General features: G+C 42.5%; 1 protein-coding gene across 7 annotated transcripts in view; it reads right to left on the bottom strand.

Annotated features, from left to right (window-relative positions):
- Window positions 1-20,280, bottom strand: part of grik1a (glutamate receptor, ionotropic, kainate 1a) — a 37,090-nt gene that overhangs the window by 11,913 nt on the left and 4,897 nt on the right. For 5 of the 7 annotated variants that reach the window (XM_023805359.2, XM_023805360.2, XM_023805361.2 and 2 more), the window contains exons 2-12: window positions 15,768-15,935; window positions 14,798-15,055; window positions 9,602-9,783; window positions 9,301-9,354; window positions 8,978-9,151; window positions 7,563-7,706; window positions 6,038-6,145; window positions 4,228-4,341; window positions 3,661-3,864; window positions 2,663-2,886; window positions 903-1,021 (exon numbers count right to left, since the gene is read on the bottom strand). In XM_023805359.2, the coding sequence (XP_023661127.1) occupies window positions 903-1,021; window positions 2,663-2,886; window positions 3,661-3,864; window positions 4,228-4,341; window positions 6,038-6,145; window positions 7,563-7,706; window positions 8,978-9,151; window positions 9,301-9,354; window positions 9,602-9,783; window positions 14,798-15,055; window positions 15,768-15,935 (1,749 nt within the window). The remainder of the gene's footprint in view (window positions 1-902; window positions 1,022-2,662; window positions 2,887-3,660; window positions 3,865-4,227; window positions 4,342-6,037; window positions 6,146-7,562; window positions 7,707-8,977; window positions 9,152-9,300; window positions 9,355-9,601; window positions 9,784-14,797; window positions 15,056-15,767; window positions 15,936-20,280) is intronic. The other 2 variants (XM_023805363.2, XM_023805365.2) reach the window with 2 other exon arrangements.

Below are 20,280 nucleotides of genomic sequence, written 5' to 3'. Positions count from 1 at the left end.
CCCTTGTCATTGTACCTTTTAATGTAGATAAATGGACTCTGCGGAACATCCCAATGGTATAAACAGCATTAATATACCATCAATGGTACAGAATTGCTGCTAAGAGTCCATTTCTGTACCTTAAAATGTACGTTTACGTACAGCTAAGGGTATAGCTGGCAGACCCTTGAGGGTACAGCCCCAGTGACAAGCAGAGGTACAAATATCTACCCTTTTTCTGAGAGCGTAAATATGCAGGGTTTTTCAGAACGTTGCATACATACAGCAGTATGTGAACAACTTTCTGCTCCAGTGCAGCTATGGTTCCAGGAGGGGCATCCTCTGTGTTGCATTTATGCTGCAAAAACGCACACATAGCAAGACAACAGCAGAAAGATGTTTCAGAATGGGAGGGGGGGGGTCAATAGGGTATGTTAGCGGGACTGGTGTTCAGTGTGCATCAGCCGTTCTCCCAGTGTTTCTTGCACTGTATTTTATTTACATTTACTTTAATTTAGCAGATGCTTTTTTCCAAAGCATCATACAAGTGAGGAGCAGAGAGTAAGGCTACCTAGAGTCTGACTAACTGTAAGAGTGAAGGGCCTTGCTCAAAGGCCCAACAGTGACATCACTCAGCCGATTAAGGGACTTGAACTGGCAACCTTCTGATCATAAGTCCTAGCCCTCAGAGCCACAAACGCAGAGGCGCTCAGTGCCACAAAAACTGCAGGCGTTTAAAATTTCTGTATGGCTGGTGTCATTTATCACATAGCCATAATAATGGCGGGAGCCCCAGTAGGAATGGAGATCAGGTTTTACAGTGGGCGTTGAGGGGACGGGGCATAACAGTGGGTGGAGTTTACCGGCTCAGAGGCTCCAGCAAACTATGGGATGTGTGCAATAATGACATGTGACCCCTGTACCTTGCTGCATGAGAGCTCCAACTCCAAACCAGAAACTATTAAGCAATGTAAAATTGTTTTCCACAATGTCTGAGTCAGGGTTGCAGGGATGAGGATTATACCACTCATACGGAGTAAACCTGTGGGCGGTAAAAAAAAGAAAGAAAGAAAAACAGAAAAGAAAAGAATACTCTTTAAATCACTGCTGGGGCATGTGGTTTGAAACACTGCAATAGCAAAATTTATAAAGAAACAAAAAGAAAGTGCATCTTAGTATGACACAATACGAGAACAAGTTAAATGTCTGTGACATTTTCACTGTCAATGTTTACTTATTATTATTTACTTATTATTACCTCTGCAACAAACAATGTGCAGAAACACAGAACTAAAGTTTAAAATAAACACCCCCCCTTGATAAAAAATGAGCTCAAACGTATGGAAAATTTTAGAAAAATACTCCATTATTAGGTCAAAGATCCGTTTCAACAAAACCTGAATCAATCTGTGAGATTAAAACAAAACAAAACAAACAATAAATAAACCCGACTTGTACAACACATGATTTTTGCCAATTCCACCCACAGACTGAGATTAAACAAATGCTGCATTATTGGTGATGACTTCAGAAAAGCTATATAACAGTCACCATTAAATTACTTTATGGTTACAGAACTGCACACCGATTAACTTGATTTAACTGCAAGATAAAAATTTTTGAATGACCCTGCCCTGTAAAGCAATCTATAGTGTAATTATGATGCTAAGAATGTGATAGTCAAATAAGTAATCAAATTCAGCATGTAACTTTATAGAATGTGAACATCTATGGGTTTCGTAAGAGATACTGCATTGTGAATAAGCAATGCAGCTGGTCACCATCCATCATGCAGGTTCTGTAACTTAGAGAACGGTATGTATGAGATTTTCCTGATCTTCCTCAAAGTCTAGTCACTCAAGAGACACCAGCATATCTTGCCTCCTAAAGAAGTTGCCCCAGATTTAGAATGAAAGCAAATCAAACACCCAGGGGCCGCGTAAGAGATTTTGGCCCCTTGAAAACTTATCATATTTGGCCCCCAAGTTACGGTTCATTTTTCAGAAGACAATAATTTCGGTTAGCATTGAATAATATTCCGCATGGCTCTCAAAGATGAATAAGGACAGAACATCTGGACAGGCTACTGACTGCGAGCAGCAAGTTCATTATGTTATCATAGAATCCATCAACATACAGGCACTTGTGTTGAAAGCAAGCAAAAATATGCTAAGATTGACTACGTATGAGTGTAAAGTCTCATAGGTTTTTATATTAACATGGTTAATAAAATATTAAAAGGCATTAATATAGAACTGTAAACAGGCTGCCAGAACCAACTGAGGGGTTACATGTAAATTATAAACACCCACTTAACATTTCTGCGCCAATAATAAAACACTTTTTATTACTGTGTTCATTTCTGATTATGTCAAGATGGACAGCAGGCATCAGAACTCAAACATCATAAGATCCATGCTATTGTTACGTTTTTTTTTCACTACTCCAACACTTCAAGCACTCAAGGACTGCTTTGTCTGCCTATCTTGCTATTTAGCTATTTTAAACCAACTGGATTCTTTTCCTTTGTCTGATTTTAGCTAGTGCAAGTTTAACCCCCTACATCAAAATGAAATGTAACCCCAAAGAATCACTACACACTAAGTGATCATTTTTCAGATCCTTCCAACCAACAGCAATACATTTCCCTGGCAACACCTATCCCCCCCATGCCCAACCCTACCTGGCAATGACAAACAGCACGCAGCTAACGCCAAGGCAGGCCAGCAGGACGTACATCCAGATGTCCGGGGAGAGTGGGTTCAGAAAAGAGAACACCCCAGGATTGGTACCGTTAGGTTTGCGGTACAGGATGCTGATTCCCAGCGTCATAAAGGGCTTGGAGAAGTCAATGACCTTCTCTCTTACGTAGGTGATGGTCAGGGGGGCCACCGCCAGGTCGGCAATCTGTCCCAACAACAGAAAATTGGGTTGGTATGGGTCGGGGTAGATCAGGTTGACCCACAGCTGCTGGCTCTATTTGCAGTGTGTGTTAGTCCTTCTAAAACAGCTCTTTCACTTGTTACTGGTCAGATAGCAACTCCAATCACATTTAATCGATCACATATGTGCGCCTTATGTCTTCAGCTGCTATTCATTTTTATAATCTGGATTTTAATCTATGCTAATTGAATCCAATTATCCAATAAAATTAAGTCTGCAATATTACGATCTGATGTTGAAACGTGATTGGATGATTTACGGTGGCTTCCCTAGCGTCCTCTGAACAGCTTTATCTAGATCCGAATCGCAATCTGGAGTGCAATTTGGAGTGCCGCTGAGTCGTGTCCTGCAGATACTCAATAAACCTCCGTTAGATGCTCCGTGAAAAGAACACTGCAATGGCAGCAGGGTAAAGGAGTTCTAATTGACTGATTGATCGCTTAAGTCTGCCACATGACAGTCAGAGTCAAAGCAAATTATCTCGTCTGTTGATCTTAATTGAAAAGCCTTCCTATATATTAGGTGGAGATAAGAGGATCCCAACAGACAGCACAAAATTGGTCATGAAGACCTCATTATCAGTCTGAGAAGCCCATCTGCTGCACGGCAACAATTCTTTAAGATACTAAGTGTGATATACAAATGGCTGTCATGTAAATTCGGCATCATAATTAGATTAACAAGAGTTTTTTTTGGGGATAAAAACAGACTGTGAAAGAGGAGCAAGAGGAAACTCACGTGGTCGATGAGCTCGCGCACCATGCCGTTCCACTCGCCCTTGTCATTCTGCGCTCCGTACTTGCCATCGGAGACCAGCTTGACCTCATATGTAAAGCCGAGGATGTTTGACAGCTCCTTCAGCAGATCCATGCAGTAGCCTTCGAAGCGATCGTTCCCATTCAGAGCCTTGTCCGACTTCTTGTACATGACATATGGATTTTCCTGCGTGGAGGTAATTATTTCATTTTTAAATTACAGTGTATACGAACAATGCACATGCTCCCTTCCAGGAAGGAGGATGGTGACCAGAACAATATTGATGAGAGAAAGGAATAGAGACTTTATTTCAGATGGAAGTGAATTCAATCAAGTCAGCGGGGAGGGGGTGACAGACACCAAAACTAGACAAGAGAAGATAAGATGAATAGGTGATCTGAAGAGGTTCTCTCATCACTTGACTTTGCTCTGAAATGGGACAACATGCTGTCTTCCTACCATGACCAACAGAAGGAAGGTACTGAAAGTCCATTCTGTATGCAAAACCAGAAGATACACTTCCCTGCAAGCTATGTAATATAGTCTTACCAAAATTGTGGTGACGATGAGGGTCCTGTTTGCCATTGAGTCCGTGACATTGGTGACTTTCTCCTTTTTGGTCTCAGTGAGATTTAGGCCATTGATGGAGTTCCAGACAGCAATCTGTAACACCGAACCCAGTGCGTTGGAACCCACCAAACCCAGTGCGTTGGAACCCACCAAACCCAGTGCGTTGGAACCCACAAAACCCAGTGCGTTGGAACCCACCAAACCCAGTGCATTGGAACCCACCAAACCCAGTGTTGGGAAAGCACGAGAGAAAATGCAAGGTTCGCAACAAAAAGGGAAGGAATGCAGGCAGATAAATATTCAAAGCGTGTACAGTCATTCATCCGTATTCTTGTTCAAATCATAAACTGGAATGTTCCGGTTGACCAACAAACTGTCATGACTCTGTACCTTTAAACTGATAATTATACAAACAATTCAGTGCCAAGAAAAATCTGTCAGGTAATGTGAGTGGGCAAATATTCAATGGCATGAAAATTCTACTTGGAACACTGATGGACACAGATAGAAGAATGTTAATTAAAAAGTTATTAATTCAAATTTTCTGAGGATGTTGATACAACTCAATTGAATGGATGAGCCTGGAAAAATAATCCAAGCAAGAATCTATAAAAAATACACTAAACATTTAGAAACTATTGCTTTTCAACACATATAACTGGCAGAGAGGCCTGGAGAGAGCATGACTGGGGAAGAACCTTTTTATCTAAGCCTGTACTGTCTCAAACAAAACAATTCTGACATGATTTCAACCACGATTTCCAAATCTCTGTTAGTTCACAGGATATGTTTTTGAGAAAAAAATGTAAATGAGTCAGTTTTGGTAATTTAATGAAAGTTCTTTGTTGGGTTGAGTGATGAGGAAGCCTGACTTTAGGTTATAGGTGGGCTCTTCTCAGAAACCACAACAAACAGACAGAGTGTTTTGGACATTTGCTCTTCAATTTTTCTACCAGCAGAATGCTGGCCAGTAGGTATTATCTTGGGCGCATTGCAGAAAAATCAAACAAGGGAATCGTGCTGTGCATGAAAACCCAAAGTTGAATCGTTAGCAGCCGCAGTAATTAATTTGCGTAGAGGAAGAGCTGCCACTTTGCTGGAGACTAGCTGTGCCACAAGATTTGATGATTCTTTTGCTAATGAGGCTATAAAACCCGCATTTCACACACGCTGTTTGTCACACAGCTGTAATTCCTCCAAAGTCCTCAATGCGAATGATTGGTCGAGCTAATTATCAGGGGTCCTACAGGCCTGTCGCAGGATCGGCGGCTCGATCTGGCACGAGATTGACGTCTTGGCTGCTGCCACGCTAGCGCCGAGGCTAATTCTGTGCCGCGTGCGGGACGCTGGCCAAAAACAGGTGGTGGGGGCGGAAGGGGTGAGACGGACTCCTACAGGGCATTTGATGGGGGCAAAACATCACAGGGCAGCGGGGAAGGCGTTGCGGTGTACAGACCTTTTTCCACACTTTATTTATGCTGCCCATGCCCTCGATAAAAGGCTTGTAAGATAAAAAATAGCATGATGAAAGATAAGTAATGGATCTGGTATACATCTAATGAATGTCACAGTAAACTATAAGACAGCTTAATGGGAAACTTTTAAATAATCTAACAAACTGATTCGTTTATCATTTGTTACTAAAGCAGACCTAGACAGGGAACTCATAAAACTCATAGTTCTAAATTCCTAAATATACATCCCAATATTGCTCTCCGGGAGGTGTAAGCATAAAACAAATGTTTTTAGCCAGAGTTTATAGCACAGCAAACCAGAGAGACTCCCTCACCTTGCCCAAGCCATCCTCCTTGAGGCTGATTATATCCAGGTCGAAGTCTCTTCTCAGTCCATCTGTTTTGTTTAGCACTATGCGTCCAGTCAGACCGTCCCACTGAGCCTGAGAGGCAGACAAAACAGAGAAGCCGCAGACAAAAGCTACTAACAAACAACGTAAAACAAGCTGGCAGCTAAATGACTGATATTAAGCCAACCCTGCTGAGGTCATTTTTATTTAAAAAATGTTTACACTACCAAATTCCGAGCCACCATAAATATAGCTCATTTGGCTTATGCATAACTAAATTTAATATATTGTATATGACTCCCAGTGCATGGATATGCATTGGTAACAAAAAAAAAACAAAAACAAAATAAATTTCAAAATCTAAGCATAAATACAGTTAAACATGTTTATAAAAATGTGAAATTACAAACATAGATATACTACCAGATAAGTAAAAACACTACTGCACTGTGTTTTAGATGCAGAGCTGCTTTTGGCCTGTGGTTGGTCAGATTTCTGTCCTGATAACCTCTGTCCTCTTGTGTAATATGACATGGACTGATGTCCATTTCAAGTGCAGAACACTGGATAGGACTGTGCATGTACCATGGCTGTCTGAGGGACTGTTTTGTCCCAAGGCCTTCTGGGTAAAGCTCTTCAGTGTGGTCATGTGACAACTCTGACGGAAAGGACAGAGGAATGACAGATTCCTTTGTCCAAAGTACAGCGAAACAAACAGCTCGCTACAGTGAACAGTTTCCGCTAATCAGCAGTAGATGGAGATTACGTGGTTAAAATATTATACTTTATGTCAAATCTCATAGATCAAGAGATCAAGACATCACAATTTTTAAAATATTAAAAAGCTGAAAAAAACTGCTAGAAATTATTCCACTGAAATTTTCTATAAAGCTTCTGCAAAGCTGGTCGAAGCCCATTTAGAACCTGAGGCGAGTTCCCTGCCGGTGCCCCTCCTCACCCGCAGCAAACTTCCTCACCTAATGTCACTTTGTCTCTGAGGGTATGTGGTACGTTACACGCACCTCACACCAGCGGGGGTGGTGGCGGGACCAGTGGTTTGCTAAGTTGGCGCCCCCTCAAACGATGCCGTTCAAGGTGGCCGCCCGTGTCGCCTAATGGGTCGAGCGACACTGGTGAGAGGATACCCAGTGTAACGGGGAGGAAATGCAGAATCCATACAGAGCCGGAAGCGAGACTCAAACCGCCAACAGTGAAGGTACGAGGCTATACTGCTCCCCACTGGGGCACCAGGATACTCCAAACTAAATAAAGCCAAACATTGAATGTTTAGAGAAGAGAAACAGCTACCAGCTACCCGCCTATTCTCCCGACATCGTCTTGGGAGGATCAACAATCTCACCTCAGCAGATTCCGAGACAAAGAGAATCTACTACAGACTGCACAAGCATATTCATTCTGTGGTACGGAGAAGCCACTGTATTCTGTTGGAATTAAACGGTTAATGGCGGCTTGGGGGGGGGGGGGGGGGGGGTCACGTTTCCACACTGACCTCCTTGAACTGGCTCATGAATCGGGCGCCGAAGCGCCACGGCTTGTGCCGATGGCACTGGAGGGAGTTGACGGTCATCTGGCCGGACTGCTGTGACGACATGGCCACCATGTACACGGCGTCGTACATCAGGGCTGCCTCTGTCTGCAGGGGGCAGCAGAGGACACCGAGTGACACGCTCAGCTACAACATGTACATGTGACACATGTCAACATGTGACAAGGCCTATGATTGCTATCTGGAACACCATACATATAAATACACACACACACGTTTGGAATTACGTCTTTGTGGTGATTCTCCATTCATTTCTATATGGGGAAAACTCTAATCCCAACATGACGACCTTAACCCCTACGCAACCCTAACCTTAACCATAAGTAACCAAACTAAATACGAGACTTTGGGCATTTTTAGTTTTTTAATTGTGTTCACAAATATTTGGGGGGACCTCAAAAATGGTTCCCTACAACATCAAAATAACAGGTTTTTTATCACATTGTGGGGGCCATTTCGTCCCCACAATGTAATATAAACATAATCCACACAAACACAGACATACAGGTATCCATGGACTTATGTCTGGGTAACATTCTGGAAGGGATGCAAGTCAATATGGATGTATCTTGTTCATTATAGGAGAGAAGTCAAATATACCGTATAACATAAGATACAATATCACACACATTTAACCAAACCTCTATAGTTGCAGTGCAAATCATTTGTTTTGTTTCTTGCCACATGCTGCACATGTGGTAAAATACTTCCACTTCAGACCCCTCTCAATAACTTTTATTAAGGCTCTTATGGAACCTCAAGTACGATCGGACATCACTCGATAAAACGTACATCAATGGATGACTGTGTGTTTATACACACACACACGCACGCACGCGCACACACACACACACACACACACACACACACACACACACTCCACTCCTCAGTCAGTGACCGAGTTCCATTCCAACAACCAGGCCGTTAAGAGAAATGGTTACCAAGTGAAAATCACAGAAGCCCAGGTGTCACCATGACTATGTGGTCAGCCTTCCATACTCAGTTCCTTTTATCCTTTACGAAGACGATATTTTATATTCGTAAATGTGCATATCATGTTGGAAAAATACTTTATTTATTGCCGTTGTGTTTGCAAATGGTCGCTAACTGAGGTAGTCACTAAAAAAGGAGTGATTGTGTACGTGCATTCCAAACCCCTAGCGTCACTGGGAGTCGATTATCACGGTGCCCTGACTGCTAAAGGGCTTCACGTGGAACCTTGTATGTGTACGAGGGAGATGTCAAGATTGAAAGTAAAGTGAAGTTTGACTAAGGGAAGAAAAGAGATTCAGGGTGCAAAAAAGAGTAGAAGTGAGCCAACGAATGTGAACAAGCAAATGACCAGGGATGGGGCTGACCGTCATTACTCCGTCCAGAAGCCCCGTGTCAGGACTGGGCGGACCCTGCAGGTGCTCCATGGACCAGCGGTCCATCACCGCAGCCACCTGCGCACTGTCAGTGTTGACCAGGCGGAAGCCTGTCATGTTCACGCCACTGTAGCGGTAGGGCTCCAGGTCCAAGGCGAAGAGGTCCTACAGCCAGGGGGGAGTGATCATCCAGCAGATACCATAACTTATCCTCCCCAAAAATCAGACCCCTTCAAAAGCCTACAGATGTAACGTATGGCTAGTCATGAGACCCCTATGCAAGGAACGCCTGAGGAGCTACAAACTGGACTTACCAGAGTTGTGAAGAAGAAGTGATAGTGTTCTGTCATCATCCCCAGAGTCAAGATCTGTGAATAAAAGGTACGTTTGTGCACCTACATTTTTACAAACTTATATTTTATGTGGTTACTAAACTGCTCCCCTTTTGACTTTGGGGCGAAATCATAGTTAGAGAAAGTGGAGCCAGAGTATTACCATGCCAGCACTCTTGGCCCAAGAACAGTGGATGGTGTTTCTGGCAGAGAGAACGACCTTTCAAAAGAAAATGCGGAGGTTGCAGCATCCAGCTGAGGGTCGACCAGGAACTGCAGTCACCTGTTTGAGGATGTTTGCAGCGGTCTGCCAGGAGCAGTCGAAGATGACGAAAAGCTCTTTGCCCTTCTTCATCTCCTTCAGCAGCGTCCGAGCGTCCTTGCTCCCAAGGGGCAGCTGTCGGATTTTGATCTTGATGTTGTACCTGGATGGGGCTTTGATCAGCTCCTGCAGTCGCATCAAACCTACAGACAACATAATGCAAGAATATTTCAAAAATTCTTAACTGAAAAACTTGTGTGATATAGTGTGTGCAGAGGACGCTTCTAGAAGATCATCATGAATGATGTCACCGGTAGGGGTGTACATTTATTAACATTTATGCAAATAAAGCAAATTTTGTGAATTAAGACATCATCTGTGCCATGCAGAGACTTTTGGAGGGTTAAGTGCTCAACATGGGGGGTGTTCACCTTGGTAAATTTTGCTGATTTGGGGGGGGGGGGGGGTCTTCCTCAGTAAACCGGTGTTCGGTGAACTTAACCAACCAGGGATGGGGACATTTTCAGTTGTTTGGACGAAAGGGGTAATTGTTCAGACATCCTCAGTCCCCCCCCGCCCCCCGCACTCAATAACTGTATATTCAATTAGGGGGGGGGGGGGGGGTGCAGTTCCCTTAAATCTGTCACACATAGCATAGGGCTCAGGTCAGGTACTGGATGCCAGCCCATCAGATGATACTGTCATACATTAAAAATAACTGTAGGTCACCTAATCAGCATGTCTAGACTGGGAGGGACCACAATCATGGGAAAGCATGCGCACCCTTTACAAAGCCTGGACTGAATTACAGCCACTAATACTAGACGAGAATTCCAGCAGGCGAACCTCATCTGATCCTCAAATCTAATTCAAGTGCACCAGTATATGAAGTATGAACCAGATACCATGATATGCAGCATAATCTGATAAAGTGAACAACAATATACTGGGAAAAAAAAGCACCCAGAGAAGCTGCAGACGTCAGACTAATATTGATTAAACACACCTGTCAGAGGATTGTGTTCGGCTTGGACACAACGAGCGGCTACTCAACCGTCAGACATCAATTTCAAGCATATTGCTCATGTTTACACTCTAAAGCAGAACTGGGCAGACTTTTCAATCTTTCATGAGAGTTGCTATTTTGAACAATGGAATTTAGACAGGAAGACCAATCTCAGAACCGCCTGTCCATATCTGTTTAACAGAGATATACTCCTTACCTGCCACAGAATTAATGGCTACTGACTTGACTGTAGCTGTACAATTACAGACACTTTGTTATTCCATCCAGTATGTAACATCCTATCTCATCTCCAACAACATGCTATCTTAGAGGAGAGGATCCCAAAACTTTCTAGCCATCCCTTATATTTGGCATATTTCGCCCCTAGATAATCTGATTCAACTAATTATGGAGTTATTCGATTGTCCGGTGGTGGAAAAGAATGAATATACAGAGTGGTTGTGGGCACCAAAGACGATTGTCAAATGTCAAATGTAGTCATTGAAAATGACTACATTTGACAGACAGATGTGCCACTGAATTGTTAATGGCCCTCTCTCTGGCATTATGGGTTTCAGCCAAACAGAAGTCAATCGAACGATGCTTTCCTCATCACCTCAAAAGGAAGAAGAGGAGGAGGAGCTGCAGCAGACGGCATGGACCATAAAAACGATAATGAGAAAACCTTGACCGGCCATCACTCTTAGCTTATTTGCGTAATGAAAAAACACTCTCTGAGGGCATGTGACAAATTAAAAGTGGAACAAACTCATTTAGGTGGCATTTCTTTCCCTGTATGACCAAAAAACAGTCATTTCCCGCAAACACAGCCAGTAGGTGCCATTTCCATTATAATGGTCACAGGATCCAATCAGAGGCATAAATCTCTCATGAGGGAAAGCGATGTAAATAATTCATTTTCCAGAATGGGAGAGCAGACAGCATCGCTGCTGTTTTTCTTTTCCCCTTTTTGAGATACAACTGATCCATCAACAGATTCTTATTTAGAAACTTGCCTGTTTAAACATACATGATCAAAATGGAGAATTCAGCCGTGACGACCAGTGTGTTTAGTTATCCTCGCTAAACACAGCAAAACTTTTAAATGTTCCAAATTTGGCAAAAAAAAAAAAGGCTTGAATCTGGAGAAGTTGTGGGTAAAGTAGGGCAACATCACATTATAACCTGTTGGCCTGCAGTGGAATTCGAGAAATCTGAACTGCATGATTGATGCTGCCGGGTTTAATGGGATGGATTTCTCACTGGGGACTAGTTGAACATTAGGTCCTGGTGATATGGCCAGTCGTCATCTTCCCGACAACTCGCTGGGGAATGAAATCAATAGATGTGTGGTAATACTACAGCCACTGGGGAACCTCAGACCATTATCTGACATTAAATTAATAGTCACAAACACAGGCTGTCATTGGCTGAAATATTACGTGAGATCTGGGGGCAAAGCGGACCACATTCACAGTCGATGCTCTGTTTATTGTGTTGTGAAATATTAAATCAAAATGTGAAAACCACTGAAATGTAAAAAAAAATGATTGCGACATATCAAAACTGCGATTCAAATTTTCATCTCTACATACTCAAAAATCATGGCGATCAATTGGTTTGACAAATTATTCAGAGTAATGATCCAACGTGATAAATTGTCTAGATGAACTGCGGTTGTAACAATTAAAAAAGGCCATTTAGTTCCATTAGCGACACGGAAACGCAGTCAGCAGCCCCAGTGAATGCCATGTCGTGCAGACAGGTAGAGTTGTAATCGTACAGCTATTTCTGCTGTAATTGTAATTACAATCGACTCTGTAGCTCAGTACCACATTAGATCATTCACAAAATGTCACATCAGAGTCACACAGAGTGATTAATTGACCCACCAATAGATTACAAAAGCAGCAGCATATGCTATATACAGTACAGATGGAAATCACAATTCATTGAATCAAATGATTCCTGCTCAATCGAGCATTTACTGTTGGGGGTGGGGGGTGCGGGGAGGGGAAGTAGAATTCCTTCAGTACTTCATGCAAGTGCAGGTTTATTATGGCAACATTTTTTTGCCCACAAGTTCAAAGTTTCCATCTTGAACAATGACTTTATATTACCACTGTTATTGCGTTTTTTTTTGTTTTTTTTTTAATATTTGCAATATTTCTTGCAGCATTTTAATTTTTAACTTAACAATGCATGCCTTTGCATTTTATTTGTGATGTTATTCCTGTCTAAAATTAAGTATTGAACGGGGTGTCATGTCTGGTACTTGTGTACTAAACACACATTTAGCAGATGTGTTTGCTGAAAGTAACGTACAACGTGGAAGCTTCCAACCCGTATCGGATGCAAATTAGAGTTAGAGCAGGAGCTAAACAAAAGCTTGTCAAATTAAAAAACACCACGAGGACTCTGTCTCTACTAGACAAGTGTGAAATACAGAAAAGGGACATTCAGCGTTGCCAAGAAACCATAATCAACAAACATTAAGACAGTGTTCAAACACATATTGGGGGCCTTTTTTTTATTGAAAGGCATGATCAGAAATGAATGGCCTTGTAGGTGATCTTTTGTCATTGTTTTAAACAACTGTGCCATAGATCGCAACTGTGCACCCCCCCTTGGATAATCTATTACTCTGACCTCTGCTTTTTAAGTGCGTGTTTTGGGATCAGTGATCCAGATTATCCCGTTCACAACTGAGATCATTTCATTCACTTCAAGATTATTTTTAAAAAATGGAATGGAATTTTCCACTGAATATTTCTATGTTAAGATTTAATAAGAAAAGTATAGAAAATCACTTTTGTGCAGAAGAGTCGGTCAGTGAATGAAGAATCACTCGGTTAATGAACTGAACGAAGAGTCGGTCAGTGAACAAATTGAACGAAGAGTCGGTCAGTGAATGAAGAATCACTCGGTTAATGAACTGAACGAAGAGTCGGTCAGTGAACAAATTGAGTGAAGAGTTGGTCAGTGAATGAAGAATCACTCGGTTAATGAACTGAACGAAGAGTCGGTCAGTGAACAAATTGAACGAAGAGTCGGTCAGTGAATGAAGAATCACTCGGTTAATGAACTGAACAAAATGAAATCGAATGAATGACTCATCTATGAATGACGCAAATCAAATAAACACCAGGAGCAACGGCAGGGTGATGAGCCAATACTTACATCATGTGCACATGCAGCGTCACTTAAAGAGATTCCGGGCTCCCTGACAAAATGTTACATTGGGCCCCCTTGGGCCCGGGAAATATACAGTACCAGATTCCCCGCTACAATGGCCCTGACTTAAAGTGCATAACCATCATGCAACAAACATGTTTGGCTTGTACAAATTTCACTGCATTTTGCTTAGCATGGGTCAATCAGCACAGCACTTTTCTGATGTATATTAAAGCAGGACAAAGTAAATATGCTGAGTTTACTTCCTAAACAAAGCATCATCTCCCTGAATTACACAGGAAAATATACACGTGTGATAACTCAGACAGCATTTCCTTACGTCAGGTTGTAATCATATAGCCGAGAGATCTAATATCATGAAAACATTGATTGTAACTACTTGGTTTATCTTAAAAAACACATTTTCATCAGCATTAGGATGTGCATTTACTTAAATGTCACTGCATTTCACTGGGGGGATTTTTGGTGTGTTACTCAGGAGGTTAGGACACTGCGACTGTGATCAGAAGATTGCCGGTTCAATTCTCAGGGTCGACAGAGTGATTTTGCCATTAGCAAGACCCTCAACCTCCCAACTGCTCCAGGGACTGGATCTTACCCTGCTTTCTTAAAAACAAAAATACGTTTTTTTGTTAAAATTAAAGTCTCTGCAAAATGAAAAAAAATATCAATTCCACATTCACTTCCCAGAAGGGGAACACAATCTTATACCCTGAAACAGAACAGTTCCTCCAAGCATAGGAGCCGCTATAGTAAACATCTGCAGTAATGTATGTTAGGATATGCAAAGAGGGCACTATTTTCCAAGTTGAACTGACGACTCTAAAAATTCTGCAAGTGTGTTAAGGTGTGCCCCAAGATGGACTGCCGTCCTATCCAAAGTGTCCTCTGGAGATGGAACGTTATTTTAGATAGCAGTTCCTACACTAAGCCTATAAAATGCAATACATCTTGAGTCGTCAGATGTTCTCAGAATGCTCTATCTTCAAATGTTCTGCAATAACTCTTCAACCCACCAGAGCTGTCCTCATATACCACGGTGACAGCCTTCCACTTGTAGAACTGCACCACATCCAGGATGGCGCGGCTGATGGAGGAGTACTCGGGGTACAGGTTGACGTAGAAGGTGTCTTTGTTGTCCGTCGATGGGTGCTTCCATCGCGTCTGCACATGCGGCACCTCCAAGGCGTTGCAGATCGACTGGACGGCGCTGACTGAGGAGCTGTGGGAGGGGCCAAAGATCGCTGCCACACCCAGAGCCAGCTGGTCACAGGCTATTGGACAGGTAGAGGGAGACAGACATCGGGTGTCTTTCAATACCAAGAACACAAAGTACATGTTTTTATTCTCGGCAAGAGCACTCTTGCGAACTTGCCTCCTAAGAATGAACTACTGTAGTGATGCAATGAATTATGGGATTTTTCTTGTTGTCAAGGATACAACCAATGCATGCTTGATATTTGAGGCAGGGCAAGAACGACATCCAGGGATTTTTGCCGTCCTCTGTACCACTGTTCTTGAGTATTGAAACCAAACTTCAGCAATGTTAGATGGAAGAAGAAAGAAACGGGTACACAAGTACGGTCAAGTTGACATATTGATTAAGACCCTGAGAGAGTAGGGAGGATTTAGAAAAAAGAAGGAGGGATTGAAAGGTTACAAATCTGCTCAACTCCTGAGTGACACACAATTTTTTCAGCTTTTTAAGACACTCTTGCATGAGGATAACCCCTTTTGTCCTGGTAGGTCATATTTTTGCATTTAAGCTGAGAGCTGGAGATTGGGAGAATCTTTCTGAAAAGCCTCTTTATATATTCATTAAATACATGACCTGAATATCAGTACATGATTGAGGAAGTCATGATACTCACCGGCCTGGATGATTTAAATCAGAGACGAAAACACAAATTGGAGTGAGACTGAAACAGGAGGAACATATATTCTAAATGAACGAGGCTGGGGGGGGGGGGGGCAATGGTGAAATACCTCTTCTAGAAGCTTCAAAACTGTCAAAGTAGTTGATTCTCTGAATGTCGTACGTCAGTGTAGTGTTCGGCATCAAAGTCCTGTTTCGGTTGATGTTGGTCACAGCAAATTTGAAGGCCAGTTCTTCGACGCTTACAGGTTCACTCTCAAGCGTTTCAAAAATCCCCCCTGAAAAATAAAAACAGGTTTCAGCACAAGGGGAAATATTGAAAACAATGTAAAAATTCCTTTTAAATATTTATTATGTAGGTTTATCATTATACCTGGTTAATTCAAGTCACTGAAAATGTACACTAGTGGCCAAAATTGTGGAAACACCATGCATTTTTGGCATTACTGGCAGTAACATTTATAAACAACAATAATAGAATGTTTACAAATATCATACATTGGACGATTAAATTAGTTACTCAAGCAACAGCTCTGCAGTCTCTAAAAATTGGAAACGTTTCCACAATTTTGGTCACTAATATACGTGAATGTAACTTTTAGTGTTCATTAGTGTTCACTTTTGTTTAAAGTAAGTTCAAAAGGGTGTGTTCACATTTTAATTCAGGGGTACGGTACAAAACAAAAATTCTTCACAGTTTAGAGAAATCAGGACAAATGATAAACACAAAATGGTTTTGTTTACGTTGAGGGGTTTCGGACACTTCGTATCTGAGACACATTTAACTTTACTTCCTGTCCTTAGGGTGGGACTATAAACCTCATCATACAACAACCTATTATTACAACAAAAAAACCCTGATAAGACTCTGCTGGAGTGATTTCCCAAGTCCTCCCCTGAAAGTATAACCCAGGTTGCTGATCCCATGATCGTTTATCACCTCTTCTGAATGGTGGAATGACTAGACTTAATCAAACAAAGCAAAAACCTATTAGAAAATTACTGGTAACACTTTACTGGATGGGGCAGAAATACTTAGTAATAATTCAAGTACAAATCATGAACAAATCTTATAGTCACTACTAAAGATGCATCACGAATCATTAATGATGAACAAGCATGACATCAGCGTTTCACTTGCGTTATTCATGACTTGTTCCTTCAGTAATTCCTTAGTAGTTCCTTCAGTAGTTTACAGAATTAGCAACAAATATAGCCTGAGATAAAACGTGTCATGATTCATTAATGAATTAACATGCGATCAGTATGTAACTAAGACTTAGTTTGTGGTTAATTAATACATAAGTAATATCATAATACTATATTATTTGTGCCCAGTCAAATAAAGCATTACCAAAATACCAATAGTGAGTTTCACTCGAAAAATGTCTTTAAATGATGGAAACAGGGTGATTTATAGTGGTGCAGAAGGCTCCTATATGCTGTGTCTGAGTACAACTGGAACTTTAGATGGATGGCAACACAGAAGTGAGCGGTGGGTTCAGTCTGTGCCTTACGGGTGATGGGATTAAAGTACCACCGATGGCACAGCAGGACTGTAATTTAGGGAGGGGGCAAAGAGCTGGAGAGGGATATAATAACCCGCTGTGGATTGGGAGACCCCCCCTCCCCCCCGCCTTAAGGGAGAGGAGGAAATTTGACATCCAAAAAATATAAAAATGCAATAATGTGACGATAAAAGTGAGCAGAGATTCTGCCTGTCAAGATGAAGATAATTTTGTCTTTAAGCAAAAGGGGTGGTGGTAGTGGGGGTGGGGGGTGGGGGGGGGGGGGTGGAGATTATCCCAAACCCTAAAAAGCTTAAAGCATTCTGGGGCTTCTGAAAAGAGATCACATTTTAGCATGAAGAAAATTGTGGCCAGGAGAAGTAATCTATTATCACCTAACATGGTACAGAATGTTCCCAGACTCTGCTTTAGCATTCATTATAAAATTTCGTTCAGAAGATTTCAGGGATATTTGGGATCTGTAGGTTCTGTTCCCTGCCTTTGGTACCATTCGCTCACATTACACCAGTCGGCCCTCTTCTTTCAGTATTTAAGTTTTACTCTTACAGAGGTTTGAAATTATTGGCAATTGGGATTTGTCACCAGGTGAGAGTAGAAATGGTTTCTCGTTTTTATGGTCACTGGTGCCCTTGCGATTTAATGTGCTAAAGGATTATCACCATTGGTGATTCTGAGCCACACCAGTGATCACATGACCATACTCACATCTATAAAGCTAAACACCGTGTTGGGATCTCTTCTGGTCGTAACGTTTTTCTTAAGATATTTTCTTCCCTTAAACACCGAAATATGCTGTTCCAGGAAATTATCAGAGGTGCAAAGCCTGGCTTTGTGCTCCAAAATGTGTGTAGGTGTGTGTGAGCATGTGTATAAACAGGCATATGTGTAAGCATGTGTATAAACAGGCATATGTGTAGGTGTGTGTGAGCATGTGTATAAACAGGCATATGTGTAAGCATGTGTATAAACAGGCATATGTGTAGATCTGTGTAAGCATGTGTATAAGCAGGCATATGTGTAGGTGTGTGTGAGCATGTGTATAAACAGGCATATGTGTAAGCATGTGTATAAACAGGCATATGTGTAGATCTGTGTAAGCATGTGTATAAACAGGCATATGTGTAGATCTGTGTAAGCATGTGTATAAGCAGGCATATGTGTAGATCTGTGTAAGCATGTGTATAAGCAGGCATATGTGTAGATCTGTGTAAGCATGTGTATAAGCAGGCATGTGTGTAAACATGTCGCCCACAGTGCTTGGCCTTTTCTCTCTCTGTAGAATTGCTAGCAAAACTGATTGACGATTGTTTTGGAAGCTTCAAAAGGGCGAATGAAAAAAAGCGCAAAAGCAGTAACCCCGCCCACCTGCCAACCAGCTAGGCCTATATGCCGGTCAATGACCTTTTTCTTCTCTAGCCAGCACTGAGAGGTCCTTGTCCGTCTCCCTCCCAGCCCACAATGAGGTGGGCTTCTGTGAGCAGATACTAGGCTGCGCTCAGTTCTCCATTGCTATTCATTGGCACAGTCATTTTTGATGGATACAAGACAGCTCATCTACTGATTACCAGTAATGCAATTCTGTCCCCACCACCCTCTGCAGCTTTGTGCAAGGCCAGCAGTATGTCGAGTTAATACAGACTGCCTGGATGTTGGGGTTTTTTGACACGCGTGTTTTTGCGTGACAGTGAATCTTCGTATAGAACGAGCCCCCTAGCAACACAGACCACTCCTAAATCTGACTCCTGAGCTGTTTCTCGATATCAAGAACGTGAAGATCGTACTTGTGGTCTTGGCAAGATCGGTCTTGCTAGCTTGCCTCAGAAGAACGAACTTGGGTTACAATGAATCATGGGATTGGTGAAGTTTGACGAGGATGCAACTGATGCATCCTTGATATTTGGGGCAGGGCAAGAACAGCATCTGGGGATTTTTACCGTCCTCTGTACTTATGTTCTTGAGTATTGGAACAGGTCTTCGGCAATGGAAGTATGGTCAAGTATGCATATTGGGAAAGACCCCTGGACTTGGCTCTGTGCTGGAGTGTACTGCTGGATATGGATCTCATGCGACATGTCCCATGAACCCTACAGCTAAAAGAAAGAGTGAGGAAAACTTGCCTTTAGTTCACAGTGTTCCAACTGAGGCTATTCAGATCAAACCCCCGGAAAGTTCAGACCCGTTACGAATGTCTGTCCAGCTCGCCATCTAAGCCTACAGCACCTTGATGCACCTCAGAACAGGGATCCAGAACAGGACTTTTGCCTTGAAGGTGACAGGTTCAAAGCTCCTTGGTGGAGATGTACCGTAGCCCAGACCATCACGTCACACTGTAAGGAGCGGCCAGAACATTTTTTGACACTCCGTACGACAGCAATTGCTCTGCATAAAAGCGATTCAGAAAGTCTTTAAGAAGAGAGAAATACAGGTTTGCCGGCAGATATCTGTAAAAATGATAAAAAGCTTGGAATACAGTGCCCCCCACCCCCAGTCACCTTGGGGCCTGGAATGGATGCGATCATCTCTCATCCCATGAGAAGCCGCCCCTTCAAACGAAAATTCCAGATACTCAGGTGACCTCCATCTCCCCAGTGCCTTCACCACTCCTTATTGCCAGTTTATTCGCATGGCGACTTTGAGGCAGCAGTGAATAACAGCACATTCTTATAACGGCATGTTCTTATAGCGGCGCACTCTTATGACGGCGCGCTCTTATGACGGCGCGCTCTTATGGCGGCGCACTCTTATGACGGCGCGCTCTTATGATGGCGCGCTCTTATGGCGGCGCGCTCTTATGACGGCGCGCTCTTCGCTGCTTGGTCCTGATGGGAAACAGGTGAGCTTGCGGCATGTTCCCGCGACCGATGCCACACGCGGCCCAGAAGACCGAATGCCTGGAGGCTCTTAGAACTTTGCCTCTATAGATTTATTTTAAAAGCTGTTGCAGTGTGCATGCACATACACTACTGCGCGACACATAAATGGGTTTGTGCAACATATATGGCGCTCTCTCTGTCAGAGATGCTTTTTGTGGGGCAGGAGAGAGCCACAAAACATCTTGCAGCTCTATCTAATTATCAAATTAACCTAAATAAAA

This window comes from Paramormyrops kingsleyae, chromosome 18 (assembly GCF_048594095.1).
Source record: "Paramormyrops kingsleyae isolate MSU_618 chromosome 18, PKINGS_0.4, whole genome shotgun sequence".
Taxonomy (NCBI): Eukaryota; Metazoa; Chordata; class Actinopteri; order Osteoglossiformes; family Mormyridae; genus Paramormyrops; species Paramormyrops kingsleyae.
The sequence above is the reverse complement of the archived record's forward strand: the minus strand, read 5'-3'. Positions and strand labels throughout refer to the sequence as shown.